Below are 16,724 nucleotides of genomic sequence, written 5' to 3'. Positions count from 1 at the left end.
ACCAGAAGCACGCTACAAGAAATACCCTTGGGGTTCGTACCAACATACGAGACTGCCATTTTAGGGTATCGTCAGCCTGTTCAGTTTTTCAGCAGGTGATGGAGAACGCTTTACAAGGTTACTAGATTGTCATTTATCTAGATGATATGCTAATAACAGGGAAGACCAATAACGAGAAATTAGAGAACTTGGACATAGTGCTTAGACACTTCTCCCAGGTGGGTGCCAGCCTTAGAAGGGAATAATGTGTGTTCCAGGCACCATAAGTGACCAACTTGGGCTACAGAGTTGACAAGACTGAGTTACACCCGTTGGAAGATAAAGTGAGGGCGACCAAAGGTGCCCTGGAGCTTAGGTCATTCTTGGGCTGGTGAATTATGATGGATAGTTCACACATAACCTGGCCTCCATCCTGGCACCTATGGCATCAACTCCTAGAAAAGGGTCAGCCTTGGAAATAGTTGTATAAGCAAGCCATGGTGTAGCCAAGAGGAGAGGAAATTTGAAGCCGGTGGGTGGATGTGGAGCCAATCAAGTGAGCTGCTTTGTCCTGGATGGGGTCGAGCTTCTTGAGAGTTGTTGGAGCTGCCCCTATCCAGGGCAAATGGGGGGTATTCCATCACACTCCTGATTCGCATCTTGTAGGTGGTGGGACCGGCTTTGGACCGACACTTTCACAATGAAGGAGGCACATCAGAACATTTTGCTTAAAATCAATTCATTTGAATGAGCAATTTCAAGAGAAGAGATTTATATCACACAACACAATGTGAATTATAAGAGAACATCAGTCATGGGGAGACCCTGACTGAAAGTCAGCATCTTATAGGAAGAATGTCGAAACAGAATCAAACGATAATTTAAAATTCTTTTGAAGCTTTATCTGTGTCTAAACTTGTGCTGAATCTGCCCTTTGCATCTGAAGGGTGAGGATGAGGGGGAATTTTAAATGCTATTCAACCTTGAGCTGTACCTGTCCTGTGAGTGTTTGATGTACTTAATGTAGAGAGAGCTTCACTCTGTATCTCACCCTGTGCTGGACATTTCCTGGGAGTGTTTGAAGGGGACTAGAAGTGGGGAGTGGGGGGATTGTTGAAGATTGACACCATAACCCCCACCTCTCAACATTTCTGCATCACACACAGAGCCATACCAGCTGGCTTCGCCCGGTAGTCACAGCCTGCTGAGAGAACACCATGCCTATCCAGGCATCGTAGCCACCGAACCCGCCACCCTACCCCGCACGTGACTGAGCAGCTCTGCCATGGCCCAGGGTGCCAGCTGGTGGAAGAGGCCTTGGTACGGGATGGTTGTGGGTTGAGCCGTATGCGGGTGGGCCGTGGTGGTCTGTAAAATGAGTGGGTGTGTCGTTTGGGAGTGGGCAGTGTAGCATTGTGCAGGCCACGTGAGGGCTCCCTCTTACCCGGCTGGCCGTAGTACTGTGTGGCTTTGGTTATCGAGCGAGAGCTTAGAGTTGGAGCAGACGTGTGACTGGGCATTGTGGGTGTGTTTCTATGACTGGGCACTGTGGGTGTGGTTCTGCGACTGGGCACTGTGGGTGTGGTTCTGCGACTGGGCACTGTGGGTGTGGTTCTACGACTGGGCACTGTGGGTGTGGTTCTACGACTGGGCACTGTGGGTGTGGTTCTGCGACTGGGTACTCTGGGTGTGGTTCTGCGACTGGGTACTCTGGGTGTTGGCCTGCGAGTAGGCATTTTGGGTGTCGTTCCATGACGGCGTACTGTGGGTGTTGGCCTGTGAATGGGCACTGTGAGTGTGGGCCTACGATTGGGTACTGAGAGTGTGGGTCTACGACTGGGCACTATGCCCTTGGCTGTTGTGTGGTGGGTTGGTGTCACAGGGCAACCGAGTGTAACCAGCGTGTCTTTGTCTATGCGGGTGGTTAGCACTGGAGCTGGCATGTGAGTGGGCAACGTTGTAGTGGGAGTTGTGACATTGGTCATGGTGCATTCGGTCAGTGTGGGATTGGGCAGTGCGCCATAACTAGTTAGTGTTGCAGTTGGCATGCGGGTGGGCTTGCCATTGTTTGCCTGCTCCTTGGGTACATAGTAAGAGTAGAGGACCTGGACAACCCGCTGTCTGCTCGGATTGTACACCTGCAGAACCAGCGGCTCAGTCAGCGCGCCACGCGTGACCGCCCGCAGCACGTCTCGCCGCGGGCTCCAGCCCATGTACCGCAGATCCACCCCTCCCACGGTCAGGAGACTGTCGAAACCCGAGATCTGGGTGTCCCCGTTAAGGATGTAGCTGCCGTTCAGCCTCTTCAGGGCCAGGTAGGCAGTGAGCTGAGTCTGCCCTCGCCTGAACTCCTGTCGTGCTTTGAAGTTGGCTGCTCCGACGGGGATCACGGCCACGTCACTGTAGTTGACCCTGGAAGAAATCCACGAAAGGCTTCAGTTCAACAACGGCAGAGGTTTATTATCAGTTAGTCAATTGCAGCCTGTGTGACAAGTTTGTCGGAGAGTGGGGGCTGGTGAGTGGGTGGGTTTGAGGGCGTTGGGGGGGACAAGGCTCTCAGGGTCAAGAGTGCATGTTGTGGGGGTCCAATGGGTCTAGAGCGCCAGGCAACACTCACTACAATTGTTCGTTTATCCGGTGCACAGACCCCCGGGCTCTGTACGTGGCACCAGGTTCCGAAACTGGAGTCAATGTGTAGGTGGAACATCAGGGCACATTGGATCTAAGGTGGTGGGGAGTGGAGGGTGGCGGGGACAGTAATTAATCTTTCATGGGGCAAACGCTGAACGTTGGGGACAGTGGTGGCTCAGTGGATGGCGGCTGCCTGGGCAGCACAGTGGCTCAGTGGTTAGCACTGCCACCTCACAGGGCCAGGAATCCGGGTTCAATTCCAAGCTCAGGCAACTGTCTGTGTGGAGTTTGCACATTCTTCCAGTGTCTGTGTGGGTTTCCTCTGGGTGCTCCGGTTTCATCCCACAGTCCAAAAATGTGCAGGTTAGGGTGGATTGGCCATGCTAAATTGTCCCATAGTGCCCAGGGATGTGCAGGTTAGGGTGGATTGGCCGTGCTAAATTGCCCCAGAGTTCCCAGGGATGTGCAGGTTAGATGGATTAGCTGTGGGAAATGCAGGGTTATAGGGATAGGTTAGAGGGATGCTCCTTGGAGGATCGGTGTGGACTCGATTGGCCAAATGGCCTGCTTCCGCACTGTAGGGATTCCATGATTTCCATAGTGTAATTGCATGGCAGAGAAGCCAGTGAAGTGAAAATGCTGGGACTTGGGAGCAATGGTGAAGCTGAGAGGTGCAGTGGGCTGTGACTCACGTCCTGTTGCGGAAACGCCGGATGACCCGCTGGCAAGCCGAGTCCTCCCCGCCGCACGTTCCACATTTGTTGTACCGCTTCCTCGATCTGATGATCCCGTCACAGCCTGTCTTGATGCACCGGCTCCGGACACAAATGGCATCGCTGTGTGGAGTACACCGAGTCCCATCTTTCACCTATAAGGGGGGAAAGGGGGTGCACAACAGGAAGAGCTGAGGGGGAGTGTCTGTCATTACGGTCAGACGCCAGTGAGGCGTGTCTGCAAGAGGTCTTCAGGACCTTGCCCTCACCTAAACCATCTCAAATCTAAAGTTACCGCCCATCAGCCTACTCTTGATCATTAGCAGAGATATGGAAACGGTCATCAACAGCAATAGCCTGCTCAGTGACGCCTGGTTTGGGTTCCGCCAAGGCCACTCAGCTCCTGACCTTGGTTCAAACATGGACAAAAGAACTGTATTCCAGAGGTGTGGTGAGAGTGACAGCCCTTGACATCAAGGATGCATTCGACTCAGTGTGGCATCACGGAGCCCTAGCAAAACTGAAATCAATGGGTATTGGGGGCAAACTGTCCACTGGTTGGAGTCATACCTGGCACATAGGAAGATTGTTGTGGTTGTTGGAGATCAGTCATTTTAGTTCCAGGTCATCTCTACAGGAGCTCCTCAGGGTAATGTCCTCAGCCCAACAATCTTCAGTTGCTTCTTCGAGGACCTCCCCTCCATCATAAGGTCAGAAGTGGGGATGTTCATCGATGATTGCACAATGTTTGGCATCGTTCGCGACTCCTTGGATACTGAAGCAGTTCATGTTTAAATGCAACAAGATCTGGACAATATCTAGGCTTCGGATGCGCGGCACACAAATGCCAGGCAATGACCATCCTCAATAAGAGACTATCACATCTTCGCCCCTTGATATTCAGTGGTGTTACTATCACAGAATCCACCACTATCAACATCTTAGAAGTTAGCATTGACATAGAAATTGAACTGGACTCATGTTATGGATACAGTGCTGCAAGGGCAGTCAGAAGCTAGGAATCCTGCAGTGACTAACTCACCTCCTGATTCCCCAAAGCCTGTCCACCATCTGACGGGCAGTGCGGTTGCTCAGTAGTTAGCACTGGTGCCCCACAGCGCCACAAGGTTCGATTCCAGCCTCAGGCAACTGTCTGTGTGGAGTTTGCACATTCTGCCCGTGTCTGCATGGGTTTCCTGCAAATGCCCCTGTTTCCTCCCACAGTCCAAAGATATGCAGAAAGCACAAGTCAGGAATTTGATGAATTACTCCCTACTTGCCTGGATAGGTGCAGCTCCAACAGTACTTAAGCTCGATGCCAACCAGGATAAAGCAGTCCTCTTGAGTGGCACAGATCCTCCACCTTCAACGTCAATATTTAGGAGCAGCAGTGTGTACTGTCTATAAGAAGTACTGCAGAAATTCACCAAAGATCCTTAGACAGTACCTTCCAAACCCATGATCATTTCCATCAAGAAGGACAAGGGCAGCTGACACATGGGAACACCAACCCCTGCAAGTTCCCCTCCAAGCCACTTATCATCTTGACTTACAGTCAGAGATATACAACATGGAAACAGACCCTTTGGTCTAACTCATCTATGCCTACTAGATATTCGACATAAATCTAAACTCATTTGTCAGCATTTGGCCCATATCCCTCTAAACCTTTCCTATTCATGTCCCCATCCAGATGGTCTTCAAATGTTGCAATTGTATAAGTCTCCACCACTTCCTCTCGCTGCACATTCCATACACGCACCACCTTCTTTGTGAAAAAGTTGCCCCTTAGGCCCCTTTTGTATCTTTCTGCTCTCACCTTAAACCTGTGCCCTCTAGTTTTGGACTCCCCCACCCCGGGGGAAAAAACTATTTACCCTATCCATGCCCCTCATGATTTTATAAACCTCTATAAGGTCTCCCCTCAGCTTCCAACACTCCAGGGAAAATAAGCTCAGCCTATTCAGCCTCTCCCTATAGCTCAAATCCCCACCAACCCTGCCAACATCCAAGTAACTTTTTTCTGCACCCTTTCAAGTTTCACAACATCCTTCCTATAAGAGGGAGGCCAAAATTGCAGGCAATAATCCAAAAGTGGCTGAACCAATGTCCTGTACAGCTGCAGCATGACCTCCTAACTCCTATACTCAATGCACTGACCAATAAAGGCAAGCGTACCAAACACATCCTTCACTATCCTATCTACTTGCGACTCTGCTTTCAAGGAACTATGAACCTGCACTCCAAAGTCTCTTTGTTCAGCAACATTCCCCAGGACCTTACTATAAGTCCTGCCCTGATTTGCCTTTCCAAAATGCAGCACCTCCCATTTATCTAAATTAAACTGCATATGCTACTCCTTGGCCCATTGGCACGTCTGATCAAGATCCTGTTGTACCTTCTTCGCTGTCCACTACACTGCCAATTTTAGTGTCGCCTGCAAACTTACTAACCATCCCTCCTATGTTCCCATCCAAATCATTTATATAAATGACAAAAAGCAATGGACCCAGCACCAGTCCTTGTGGCACACCACTTGTCACAGGCCTCCAGTCTGAAAAGTAACCTTCCCCTACCACCCTCTGCTTTCTACCTTTGAACCAATTTTGTATCCAAATAGCTAGTTCTCCCTGTATTTCGTGTGATCTAACTTTGCTAACCAGTCTACCATGAGCAACCTTGTCGAATGCCTTACTGAAGTCCATATAGACCACATCATCGCTCTGTCCTCATCAATCCTCTTTGTTACTTATTCAAAAAACTCCATCAAGTTAGTGAGACACGATTTTCCACACACAAATCCATGTTGACTATCCGTAATGAGTCCTTGCCTTTCCAAATGCATGTAAGTCCTGTCCCTCACGATTCCCTGTAACAACTTGCCCACCACCGATGTCAGGCTCAGTTCCTTGGCTTTTCCTTGCCTCCTTTCTTAAGTAGTGATGCAATGTTAGCCAACCTCCAGTCTTCCGGCACCTCACCTATTGATGGTTATCAATGATACAAATATCTCAGCAAGGGGCCCAGCAATCTCTTCCCTGGCTTCCCACCGAGTTCTAGGGTACACCTTGATCAGGTCCCAGGGATTTATCCACCTTTATGCCTTTTAAGACCTCCAGCACCTCCTCCTCTGTGGTATGGACATTTTTCAAGATGTTACCATTTCTTTCCCCACCTTCTCTATTTTCCGTATCTTCTCCACAGTAACACTGATGCAAAATACTCATTTAGTGTGTCCTGTGGTTCCACACATAGGTGACCTTGCTGATCTTTAAGGGGCCCTATTCTCTCCTTAGTTATCCTGCTATCCTTAATGTATTTGTATAATCCCTTTGGTTTCTCCTTAACCTCATTTGCTCAAGCAATTTCATGTTCCCTTTTTGCCCTCCTAATTTCCCTCTTAAGATACTCCTACTGCCTTTATATTCTTCTTGGGTTTCACTCGATCCCTGCTGTCTGTACCTGACATATGCTTTCTTCCTTTTCTTGACCAAAACCTCAATTTGGCTAGTTATCCAGCATTCCCTACACCTACCAGCCTTGCCCTTTACCCAAAAGTAACATGCTGTCCCTGGTCTCTCGTTATCTCATTTTTGAATGCCTCCCATTTTCCAGTGAACATCCACACCCCCCCAAATCAACTTTTGAAAGTTCTTGCCTAATACCATCAAAATTGGCCTTCCTTCAATTTAGAACTTTAACTTTTAGATCTATCCTTTTTCATCACTATTTTAAAGCTAGTAGAATTATGGTCACTGGCCCCAAAGTGCTCCCCCACTGACACCTCATTCACCTGCCCTGCCTTATTTCCCAAGAGTAGATCATGTTTTGCTCCTTCCCTAGAAGGTACATCCACATACTGAATCAGAAAATTTTTTTATACACACTTAACAAATTCCTGTCCATCCAAGCTCTTAGCACTATGACAGTCTCAGTCTATGTTTGGAAAGTTAAAATCCCCACACAGATAACTCCTTACAAATTTGTTTCTCAATTTCCTGCTGACTATTGGGGGGTCTATAGTACAATCCCAATAAGGTGTTCATCCCTTTCTTATTTCTCAGTTCCACCCAAATAACCTCCCTGGATGTATTCCCAGGAATATCCTCCCTGAGTACAGCCGTAATGTTATCCTTAATCAAGAATACCACTCCCCCTCCTCTCTCGCTCTCCTTTCTGTTCTTCCTATAGCATCTATATTAAGCTGCCAGTCCTGTCCATCCCTGAGCCACGTGACTTAGAAGTATATCGCCATTCATCGAATCCCTACAGTGTGGGAACAGGCCCTACGGCCCAACAAGTCCACACTGAACCTCAGAGCATCACACCGAGAACCATCCCCCTGTAACCCACCTAACCTACACATCCCTGAACACAATGGGCAATTTAGCACGGCCAATCCATCTAACCTGCACATCTTTGGACTGTGGGAGGAAACCGGAGCACCCAGAGGAAACCCACGCAGACACGGGGAGAATGTGCAAACTCCACACAGACAGTCGCCTGAGGGTGGAATTGAACCCGGGTCTCTCGCGCTGTGAGGCAGCAGTGCTAACCACTGAGCCACAGTGCCGCTCCTATAGCCCCTATTGCTGGGTCAAAATCCTGGAATTCCGTCTCTAAGGGCCTTGTGGGTCCACCTACAATATGTGGACTGCAATGGTTCAAGAAGGCCACTCACCACAACCATCTCATGGGGCCAGGCAACGAATGCTGGCCTAGCCCTTAACCTTCACATTAACTGAAAGGTGTTGAAAGAAAGACTGACCTTAATGTTGAAAACAGTGACTTGCGAGGTGCCCTTGAGGAGGCAGTTCAGTTTACAGAGGTCAGTCTCGCGAATGCCATGATAGTAAGGCTCCCACTCTTCGTAGGAACCCTGCCCGTTGGGAGCAGGTCTGTTTCTGGCCTCACACTGTTCATCCCGATACGTCCTACCTGTCACATCCAAGAATGGTCAAGTAATTGGCAGGTTGTTCGCTAACTTATCCCCAGCGGCTTTTTGTTTATGTCTCCCCCATGGATATTCATGTGAGGTTGAGTGTAAAAGTGACTGGGTGTGAGGGGACGTGACTTAGAGAGTACAGAAGTATGAGTGGGTGCGTGCACGCATGGGAGAGCTCAGATTGTGCAAGAAGGTGTAGGAAAGAGTGTGTCTGCATGACTGGGTGAGTGTGCAAAAGGGAGACGGGGAGGCTGAGTGTGTGTGCGTGGGAGAAAGTGAAGACTGTAAGGGAAGATGAGTCTGAGGTTGTGTGGCAGGAGAGTGGGTGAATGGGAGATGATGTGAAGGAGGGTGAGTGTGAGGGTGTGTAGGAGTATTATCAGAGAGAACACCATGCAGTTGGGCAGATCTGGCCAAACAGTCAGCGAGATGCACTGTGTTAAACACCAGAATTTATGCTTGGAGACTCACCATTGTTGTCAGGACAAGGAGTAAGATTGCAAGACTGGAAGATATCTCTCCGTCCCTGACAATATCTCCCGAAGGAGGCAGGAAGTGGGTTGTCACAGCGACGTCTAGAGAACTGAACACCACCACCGCACGTCTGGGAACATTGGCCCCAGGGCCCCCAGGATCCCCAGTTACCATCAATGGGCTTCTGTAATAGGAAAAAGAGAAAAGAATGTTCAGAATAAATTGTTCAAACACTGTCCCCATTCCCGAAACAAGTACAGCACAGGGTTAGATACAGGGTACATTTCTGTTAACACTGTCTGCATGAAACGCTCCCAGGACAGGGACAGCACAGAGTAAGGTGCAGAGTAAAGCTGCCTCTACTCTTTTAAATTCAAAGTAAAGCAGCCTCGACACTGTCTCCATCAGGCATTCCAAGGATAGGGACAGCACTGGGTTAGGTACAGTGTAAAGCTCCTTCTACACTGTCCCCACCAAACACTCCCAGGACAGGGACAGCGCAGAATTAGGTACAGAGTAAAGCTGCCTCTACTTTTTTAAACTGAAAGTAAAGCGGCCTCGACACTGTGTCCATCAGGCATTCCAAGGGCAGGGGCAGCAAGGGGTTAGATACGGCATAAAGCTTTCTGTACTCTTTTAAATAAAAAGGAATGCTCTCTCAACACCATCTCCATCAAAACTCCCAGGACAGGGACAACACAGAGTTAGATACAGAGTAATGCTGCCTCTACTCTTTTAAACTGAGAGGAAAACTTCCTCAACACAGTCTCCATCAAACACTCCTAGGACGTGTACAGCACATAGTTAGGAACATAGGAGCAGAGCAGGCCATTCAGCCCCTCCAGCCTGCCCCACCTTTCAATAATGTCATGGCTGATATGTGCCCTAACTCCATGTGACTGCCTTGGCCCATAACCCAATGATATCTTTGCTTAATAAAAATCTGTGTTTCAGATTTAAATTTAACAATTGAATTAGCAACGACTGCTGTTTGAGGAAGACAGTTCCAAACCTCCACTACTCTTCGTGTAGAAGTGCTTTCTAACATCTGCTCTGGCCCTAATTCTGAGACTATGCCCCCTGTTTCTAGAATCTCCAATCAGTGGAAATAGTTTATCTTTATCCACACTGCCTTTCCCTTTTAATATCCTGGAGATGTCGAATAGATCACTCCTATACCTCCTTAATTCTAGAGAATAAAGGCCCAATTTGTCTAATCTCACTTTATAATTTAACCCCTGAAGTTCAGGTATCATCCTTGTAAACCTGTGTTGAACACCCTCCACGCCCAATATATCCTTCCCAAGGTGTGGTACCCAGTTCTGCTCACAGTACTTAGTGAGGCCTAACTAGAGTTTTGTATAACTGCAGCATAACTTCTGCATCCCTATACTCCAGCCCTTTAGATATGAAGGCCAGCATTCCAATAGCCTCCTTTACAACGTTCTGTGCCTATTCATGGTACTTTAAAGAGCAATGCACCTGAACCCCCACAAATCCGGTTGGATATCCACTATATTTAATTTTGCGCCTTCTAAGAAATACCCTGATCTATCCTTTTTCAGTATGAAATGGATAACGTCACAGTTGCTTATATTAAAATCCATCTGCCGCAGCTTTGCCCATTCACCTCATCTATCAATTTCCTGTTGTAATTTTTTGCTGTTGCCAGCACAGTCTATTTTGCGTTGTCGGGAAATTTGGATATTTGACTTTTTATGCCATTATCCAAGTCGTTAATGGGTGTTGTGAATAATTGAGGCCCCAATACAGATCCTTGCGGGACACCACTAGCCAGTTTGAGGACTTACCCATTAATCCAACTCTGTTTCCTGCCACTCAACCAATTTCCTATCCAAATCAGTGATTTGCCTTCAATTTCGTGGGTTTCCACCTGAGCTAGCACCCTCTTGTGTGAGACTTTATCAAAAGCCTTCTGGAAGTCCATATAAACAAATCCATCGACTTACCTCTGTCCACAGCCTGTGCCACCTCTTCAAAAAATTCTGAGGTTGCTAGGCATGACTACCCTTCATGAATCCATGCTGACTTTCCCTGATTAACTGAAATTTTTCAAGGTGATCAGTTACCCTATCCTTGATTATGGATTCAACAACTTCCCCACCACAGATGTAAGGCTAACTGATCTGTAATTCCCTGGTTTCCCTCTGTCATTCTTCTTAAAGAGCAGAGTGACTTATGAAAATTTCTAATCCAGAGATGCAACTCCTGAATCCAGGGAAATCTGTAAGATTTTGGTTAGGGCATTGGCAATGTGCTTTACCTTTTTAACACCCGTGGTTGGAACCTATCAGGTCCTGAGGATTTGTCACTCTTCAGTTCAATTCATAGAGCATGGAAACAGACTCTTCGGTCCAACCAGTCCATGCCAACCATAATCCCAAACTAACCTAGGCCCACCTGCCCGGGCTTGGTCCATATCTCTCCAAATATTTCTTATTCATGTACTTATCCAAATGTCTATTAAATTTTGTAACTGTACCTGCGTCCATCACATCGTCTGGAAGTTCATTCCACACACGAACCACGCTCTGTGTAAAAAAAAGATTTCCCCTCATGTCTTTTTAAAATCCTTCTCCTTTCACCTTAAAAATATGCCCACTAGTCTTGAAATTCCCCACCCTAGGGAAAAGACACCTGCCATTCACCTTGTCTACACTCATTATTTTATAGACCTCTATAAGGTCACCCCTTAACCTCCCACGTTCCAGTTAAAAAAAAGTCCCAGCCTATCCAGCCTCTCCTTATTACTCAAACGCTCCATATCCGGCAACATCCTGGTAAATCTCTTCTGAACTCTGTCCAGCTTAATAACATCCTTCCTATAACAGGGTGACCAGAACAGGACATAGTACGTCAGAGGGTCATAGATAGGGTAAATAGGCAAGGTCTTTTCCCGGAGGAGGGGGAGTCCAAAATTAGAGGGCATAGGTTAAAGGTGAGAGGGAAAAGATATAAAAGGGTCCCAAGGGGCAACTTTTTCATGCAGAGGGTGGTGCATATATGGAATGAGCTGCCAGAGGAAGTGCTGGAAGTTGGTTTGATTGCAACATTTAAAAGGCATCTGGATGGGTATATGAATAGGAAGGGTTTAGAGGGATATGGGCCAAATGCTGGCAAATGGGACTAGATTTATGTAGGATATCTGATCGGCATGGACAAGTTGGACCAAAGGGTCTGTTTCCATGCTGTATATCTTGATGACTCTATAACTAAGAGTCCTCACCAATGCCCTGTACAACCTCAACATAACGTCCCAACTTTAATACTCAAAGGTCTAAGCAATGAAGGCAAAGAGTGCTAAACGCCTTTTTAACCACCCTACCTATAGTCATTTCCCCATGGATGATTTACTTAAGCTAATTTGATTTAGACTCTGTACCTGATATTCTATTAATTTCTTTGGGACTTCCGACAAGTTTATCCACCTTTTCTGCGGTGAATACTGAAGCACAATAATCCTTCAACATGTCTGCCATTTCCCCAGGCCATTGACAATATCTCCATTTTCAGCCTTCAATGGGCCAATAGTACTCTTAATCAGTATTGTCCCTCTCAAGTTTTCTTTGCCAAATCTTGTTAGCTGCTTTGTGGCCCATTGTTGGTCTTTGTATTTATCCTGTTCTGTGGGATCTGTACCATTCTTTGTGATTTTATAAGCTCTATCTTTTAATTTTATGCTGTCCCTTACCTCCTTAGATATCCATGGCTTTTATTTTGTGTGTAGGAGGAGCTTTGCCTTCTCATGGGTACAGACTGCTTCTGAATGCCATTAAATGCTTCTTTGAATTGTTCCTCAGTTGTTTGACCTATTAACAGAGCTTCCCAGTTCACTTGGATAGTATCTGCCTCATCCAGTTAGAGTCTACCTTACTTAAATTCAAAATTCCAGTATCCGATCTTTGTTTGTCTCTTATAAAGGCTACATGACTTGATCACATTGTGATCACTCTTTGACATGCTCAGGAACAAGTAGGTCACTAAATAAATCAGGCTGATTGCTCACTAGGTCCAGTATTGCTTGCCACTTGTTGATTCCAAGACATATTGCTGCAGGAAACTACCTTGGACACATTCCAGAAGGTTAGATACAGGGTAAAGATCCCTCTGCTAAACGGAAAATAATGCTTCCTCTATTCTTTTAAACTGGAAGTAAAGCTCTCCCTACACTGTCCCCATCAAACACTCCCAGGAGAGGGACAGCACGGGGTTAGATACAGATTAAAGCTTCCTCAACACTATACCCAAACAACACTCCCAGGACAGGTGCAGCATGGGCTTAGATACAGAGTAAGGCTCCTTCTACACTGTCCCCATTGAACATGCCCAAGACAGGGACAGCATTGGACTGGAAACAGTATAGCTCCCTCTAGAAGCTCCAAGGGTGACCACAATAGTACTCACTGCTTGTTGCCAATTGGAGACACATTCTCCCCGCATACAGACCCTCCCTTGGCCACAGTCAGTCCCATCTGCTGCTGGTAGCTGTTTGCTGGCGTGAAGCCACTCTCCCTGATGCCTGGCAATGCACCAAAGAATGCGACAGGGGTCACTTCCTGGCCTCCAGCGATGTCCTGGTCCAAAGGTTAGGCGGCATTGTTGATTTGCATCATAATTTCTCCCAGCCAGAGGTGCTGACTCTGCGAGAGAGACCTCTGGTTTGTTCAGCAGGCAGTCAGCTGTGTGTGTGGTGAAAGAGATGAGCAATGTCAATGGTGGGGAGTGGAAATTGGTGACAGAGAGAGAGTGAGACAGAAGGAAATGTTATGAGAGAGATAGAGATGAACAAAAAAGAACTTGACATTACAGACAGGGACACACTGGGATGGAGAGAAAGAGAGGACAGAGTGAGGCAGGGATGGAGATACACAGGTGGAGAGAGTTGTCAAGAATCTGAGACAAAGACCGAGAGAGATAGAGAGACAGGGTACAGAGAGCGAGAGGTCAGCAAGAGAGGGAGACTTTGAGATTGCCGGACAAACAGATAGATATTAAGGCACAAAGAGCCGAGAGATTGGCTGGAGAAAGAATGTTGGGGGACAATGAGAGAAGAAGAAGCAGTGGGATAGGAGGAGATACGTGAAGACAGGCAGAGGAACAGAGAGAAGAGGGCAACTGAGAAAGAGGCAGAGAGACAATAAAAGACACGGCAAGGAGCAAAAACCAATCTCATTTACCAATGTAAGGAAAGGAAAGAAATCTTCTGCTTTGTGCAGCAGTCTGTTAGCAAAATGCGTACAACAGTGCAGCCTCCCTCGGCACTGACCCTCTGGCAGTGCGGCACTCCTTCAGTACTGACCCTCCGGTAGTGCGGCACTCCTTCAGTACTGACCCTCCGGTAGTGCGGCACTCCCTCAGTACTGACCCTTCGACAGTGCGGCACTCCTCAGTACTGACCCTCTGGCAGTGCGGCACTCCTCAGTACTGACCCTCCAGCAGTGCGGCACTGTCTCAGAACTGAACCTCCAACAGTGCGGACCCCCTGACAGTGCGGCACTCCCTCAGTATTGACCCTCTGACAGCGCAGTGTTCTTGTAGAGCAGATGTGTGGCAGGTAGGTAAATGGCCTCTTTCTCTGACTGTGTAAGAAAACTGCAGGGTTTAAATCAAATGTTATTTGAGGGTTAAATCTTCTTTTCAGGGCATTTTGCCTTACACAACTGATTACAAAGGATTTTTCTTGGATTTAATGTGGGAGCTGGAGATGTTTCAGAGTAGTGTGTTTTCAATATTTGGCTAAAACTTTTATTGCTTAACTTGGAGTCAGCCCGAGTGCCTGGAAATAAGCACACATACAAACAGTTCCCAAACAACTTTATGAGACAGATGAGAAACATTCCTCCCATCACATGCTCCCTTGTTTCTCGTTCATGCTCCCTCCTTCTCTCCATTGCTTGCTTTCCCACCTTCACTTCTTCTCACCTGCTCTCCCTTTCTCCCCCCCGCTCTCTTTCCCTCCCCTTCTCCTTCCCATGGTTTTACTCTTTTTCTGCTCTCTGTCTCCCTTCTCCACTCTCAAACTCTTGCTGTGTTTCACCTTCTTCCTCTCTCCCTCTCTGTCCTTCACATGCGCTGTCTCTGTTTCTCATGTTCCCTTCTTCTTTCTTCATTCCTCCCTCTCTATGTTTCCTTCTCAACTTTTTTTTTCCTCCCTTACTCTCACACTCACTTCCTCCCTTTCTCTAATCCTCGCTCCGAGTCCCACTTCTATTCTCCCCTATTGTCTCCAACCCTCATCCCTGTCTTCCATCTCCCTCCTCCACTCTTCTTTTGTTTTCTTTCTCTCTCTCTCTCTGTCTCTCTGTCCTTCCCTCACACTTTCCGTCCTTTCTCCTCCCCATGGTCTCTTTCACCCTCACTCTCTTCTCACTCCCTTTGGTTTATGTCTTTGGAAATGAATCTCTCCTAGTAATAAAAGCAAAATACTGTAAGATGCTGGAAATCTGAGACAAACACAGAGAGTGCTGGAGGAACTCAGCAGGTCTGGCAGCATCTGTGGAGGGAGAGAAAGTTGAGCAGAGTGCATTCATCAATCGTCCTTTCTATATTGGGTCTAATTGCCTGTTTAGTTAGGTGCTGTCAGGATTGAACAAACAAGCAAGTCTTAACAAGGAGGCACTTGCCTTACCAACATGACATATTAGATGATTGCAATAGGTATAAGTCACATTGGCTAGTCGGTCGTAATAACTAAGACTGTCAGGAACAAAGGTGACAAATCTGACAACATTGGCTTCTTGAGGTCATTGACTCTTTTCACCGCCCAGGACATCATCGGTTTGACTGAAGCTTGATACTGCCTCCAAAATTAACCCTTGCAGAACCATTAGCTTATACAACATCTCCCCCAAGCTCTTCCTGCCCGTTGTTAGCATTTATGCATCCAGGTACACAATCGCTTTCACGTTTACTGCTAAACCCCAACCCCTTTCGGACTTCACAAATTCAGACAGTCTGATGTTATATCTTGAAACTTAAAGATTGTTACAACTTAGGGAAGAGGACTGTTTATTTGTTAACCATTTCTCTGCTGGGCAACTTATTATCTTTTGGATAACCTCCACACAGGATGTCATTCCTTCTAAACCAGGCAGTCGATCTATTTAGATAGGGTCACTGAATTCCCTACGCGGTTGAACACTTCCTTGCTAACTCAGATAGTTACCTATTACATTGTCTGAAGGAACTTCAATCTTATGAATGGCTTGTATGGAAGACGGCTGCACTGTTGATGAAAGGGGTTTCTTCCTGCTATGTCCTGGGAATTTACACCAGGCAATTCCCCCTTTCGACCATCTCCTGAGTCTGTGGGCATCAGTCTCGTTTCTGCAGAGTGACAACGTCATTTTCATCAATCAGCTGTGTTAAATTAGGTGAACTCTTTACTTCCACATGTTGGTTAGGTTGGAGTCTTCATTTGCCCTCCATCTTCCTGGGGAATGAGATATTTTCGTTTCCTTAATTGCCATGCTGGAGATGTGCTGCTTACTTAGCGTTATCTCTGTTGGTGGTACTGATGATCCTTCTTCACAGGTTGAAATGTTGCCCCTGAAATTCTGTTAGCCCACCATCTGACAGCAAACATCAATTACAATAGCACTTTGTTCATCAGACTGTTTTGCTTTCTTAACAACTTTACTTGAAGTTTTCTCCAGTGGATTGCACTGTTCATTCTTGTTCTCATTATTTGTTTCTTCTGGCAAACTTGGCTGATTTTTGTTCCATATGAATTTTTTTCATTGCTGATAGAAATGAGGAACATTTCCACCAGTCCCGTCAGGTTGAAGACTTCCTTCCTATTGACAGTGTAAAATACTTCTCCTGTGTCAACATAAGACTCTTCTTTTTTGTGTTCTGCCATGAGCCTCGGAAACTCAACAAAATCTTCTACTGAGATAACAAGGTGTAGAGCTGGATGAACACAGCAGGCCAAGCAGTATCAGAGGAGCAGGAAGGCTGAC

General features: G+C 46.9%; 1 protein-coding gene across 1 annotated transcript in view; it reads right to left on the bottom strand.

Annotated features, from left to right (window-relative positions):
• Window positions 1-735: 735 nt before the first annotated feature.
• LOC125481187 (A disintegrin and metalloproteinase with thrombospondin motifs 5-like) overlaps window positions 736-16,724 on the bottom strand; it is a 25,418-nt gene continuing 9,429 nt past the window's right edge. The window contains exons 2-6 of the mRNA XM_048592403.1: window positions 13,168-13,442; window positions 8,740-8,926; window positions 8,092-8,261; window positions 3,303-3,478; window positions 736-2,391 (exon numbers count right to left, since the gene is read on the bottom strand). Coding sequence (XP_048448360.1) covers window positions 1,122-2,391; window positions 3,303-3,478; window positions 8,092-8,261; window positions 8,740-8,926; window positions 13,168-13,442 — 2,078 coding nt within the window. The 3' untranslated portion in view covers window positions 736-1,121. The remainder of the gene's footprint in view (window positions 2,392-3,302; window positions 3,479-8,091; window positions 8,262-8,739; window positions 8,927-13,167; window positions 13,443-16,724) is intronic.

Source organism: Rhincodon typus, unplaced genomic scaffold, assembly GCF_021869965.1.
Source record: "Rhincodon typus isolate 14 unplaced genomic scaffold, sRhiTyp1.1 hic_rhity00001160, whole genome shotgun sequence".
Lineage (NCBI taxonomy): Eukaryota > Metazoa > Chordata > Chondrichthyes > Orectolobiformes > Rhincodontidae > Rhincodon > Rhincodon typus.
This window is presented reverse-complemented; position numbering and strand designations above follow the sequence as displayed.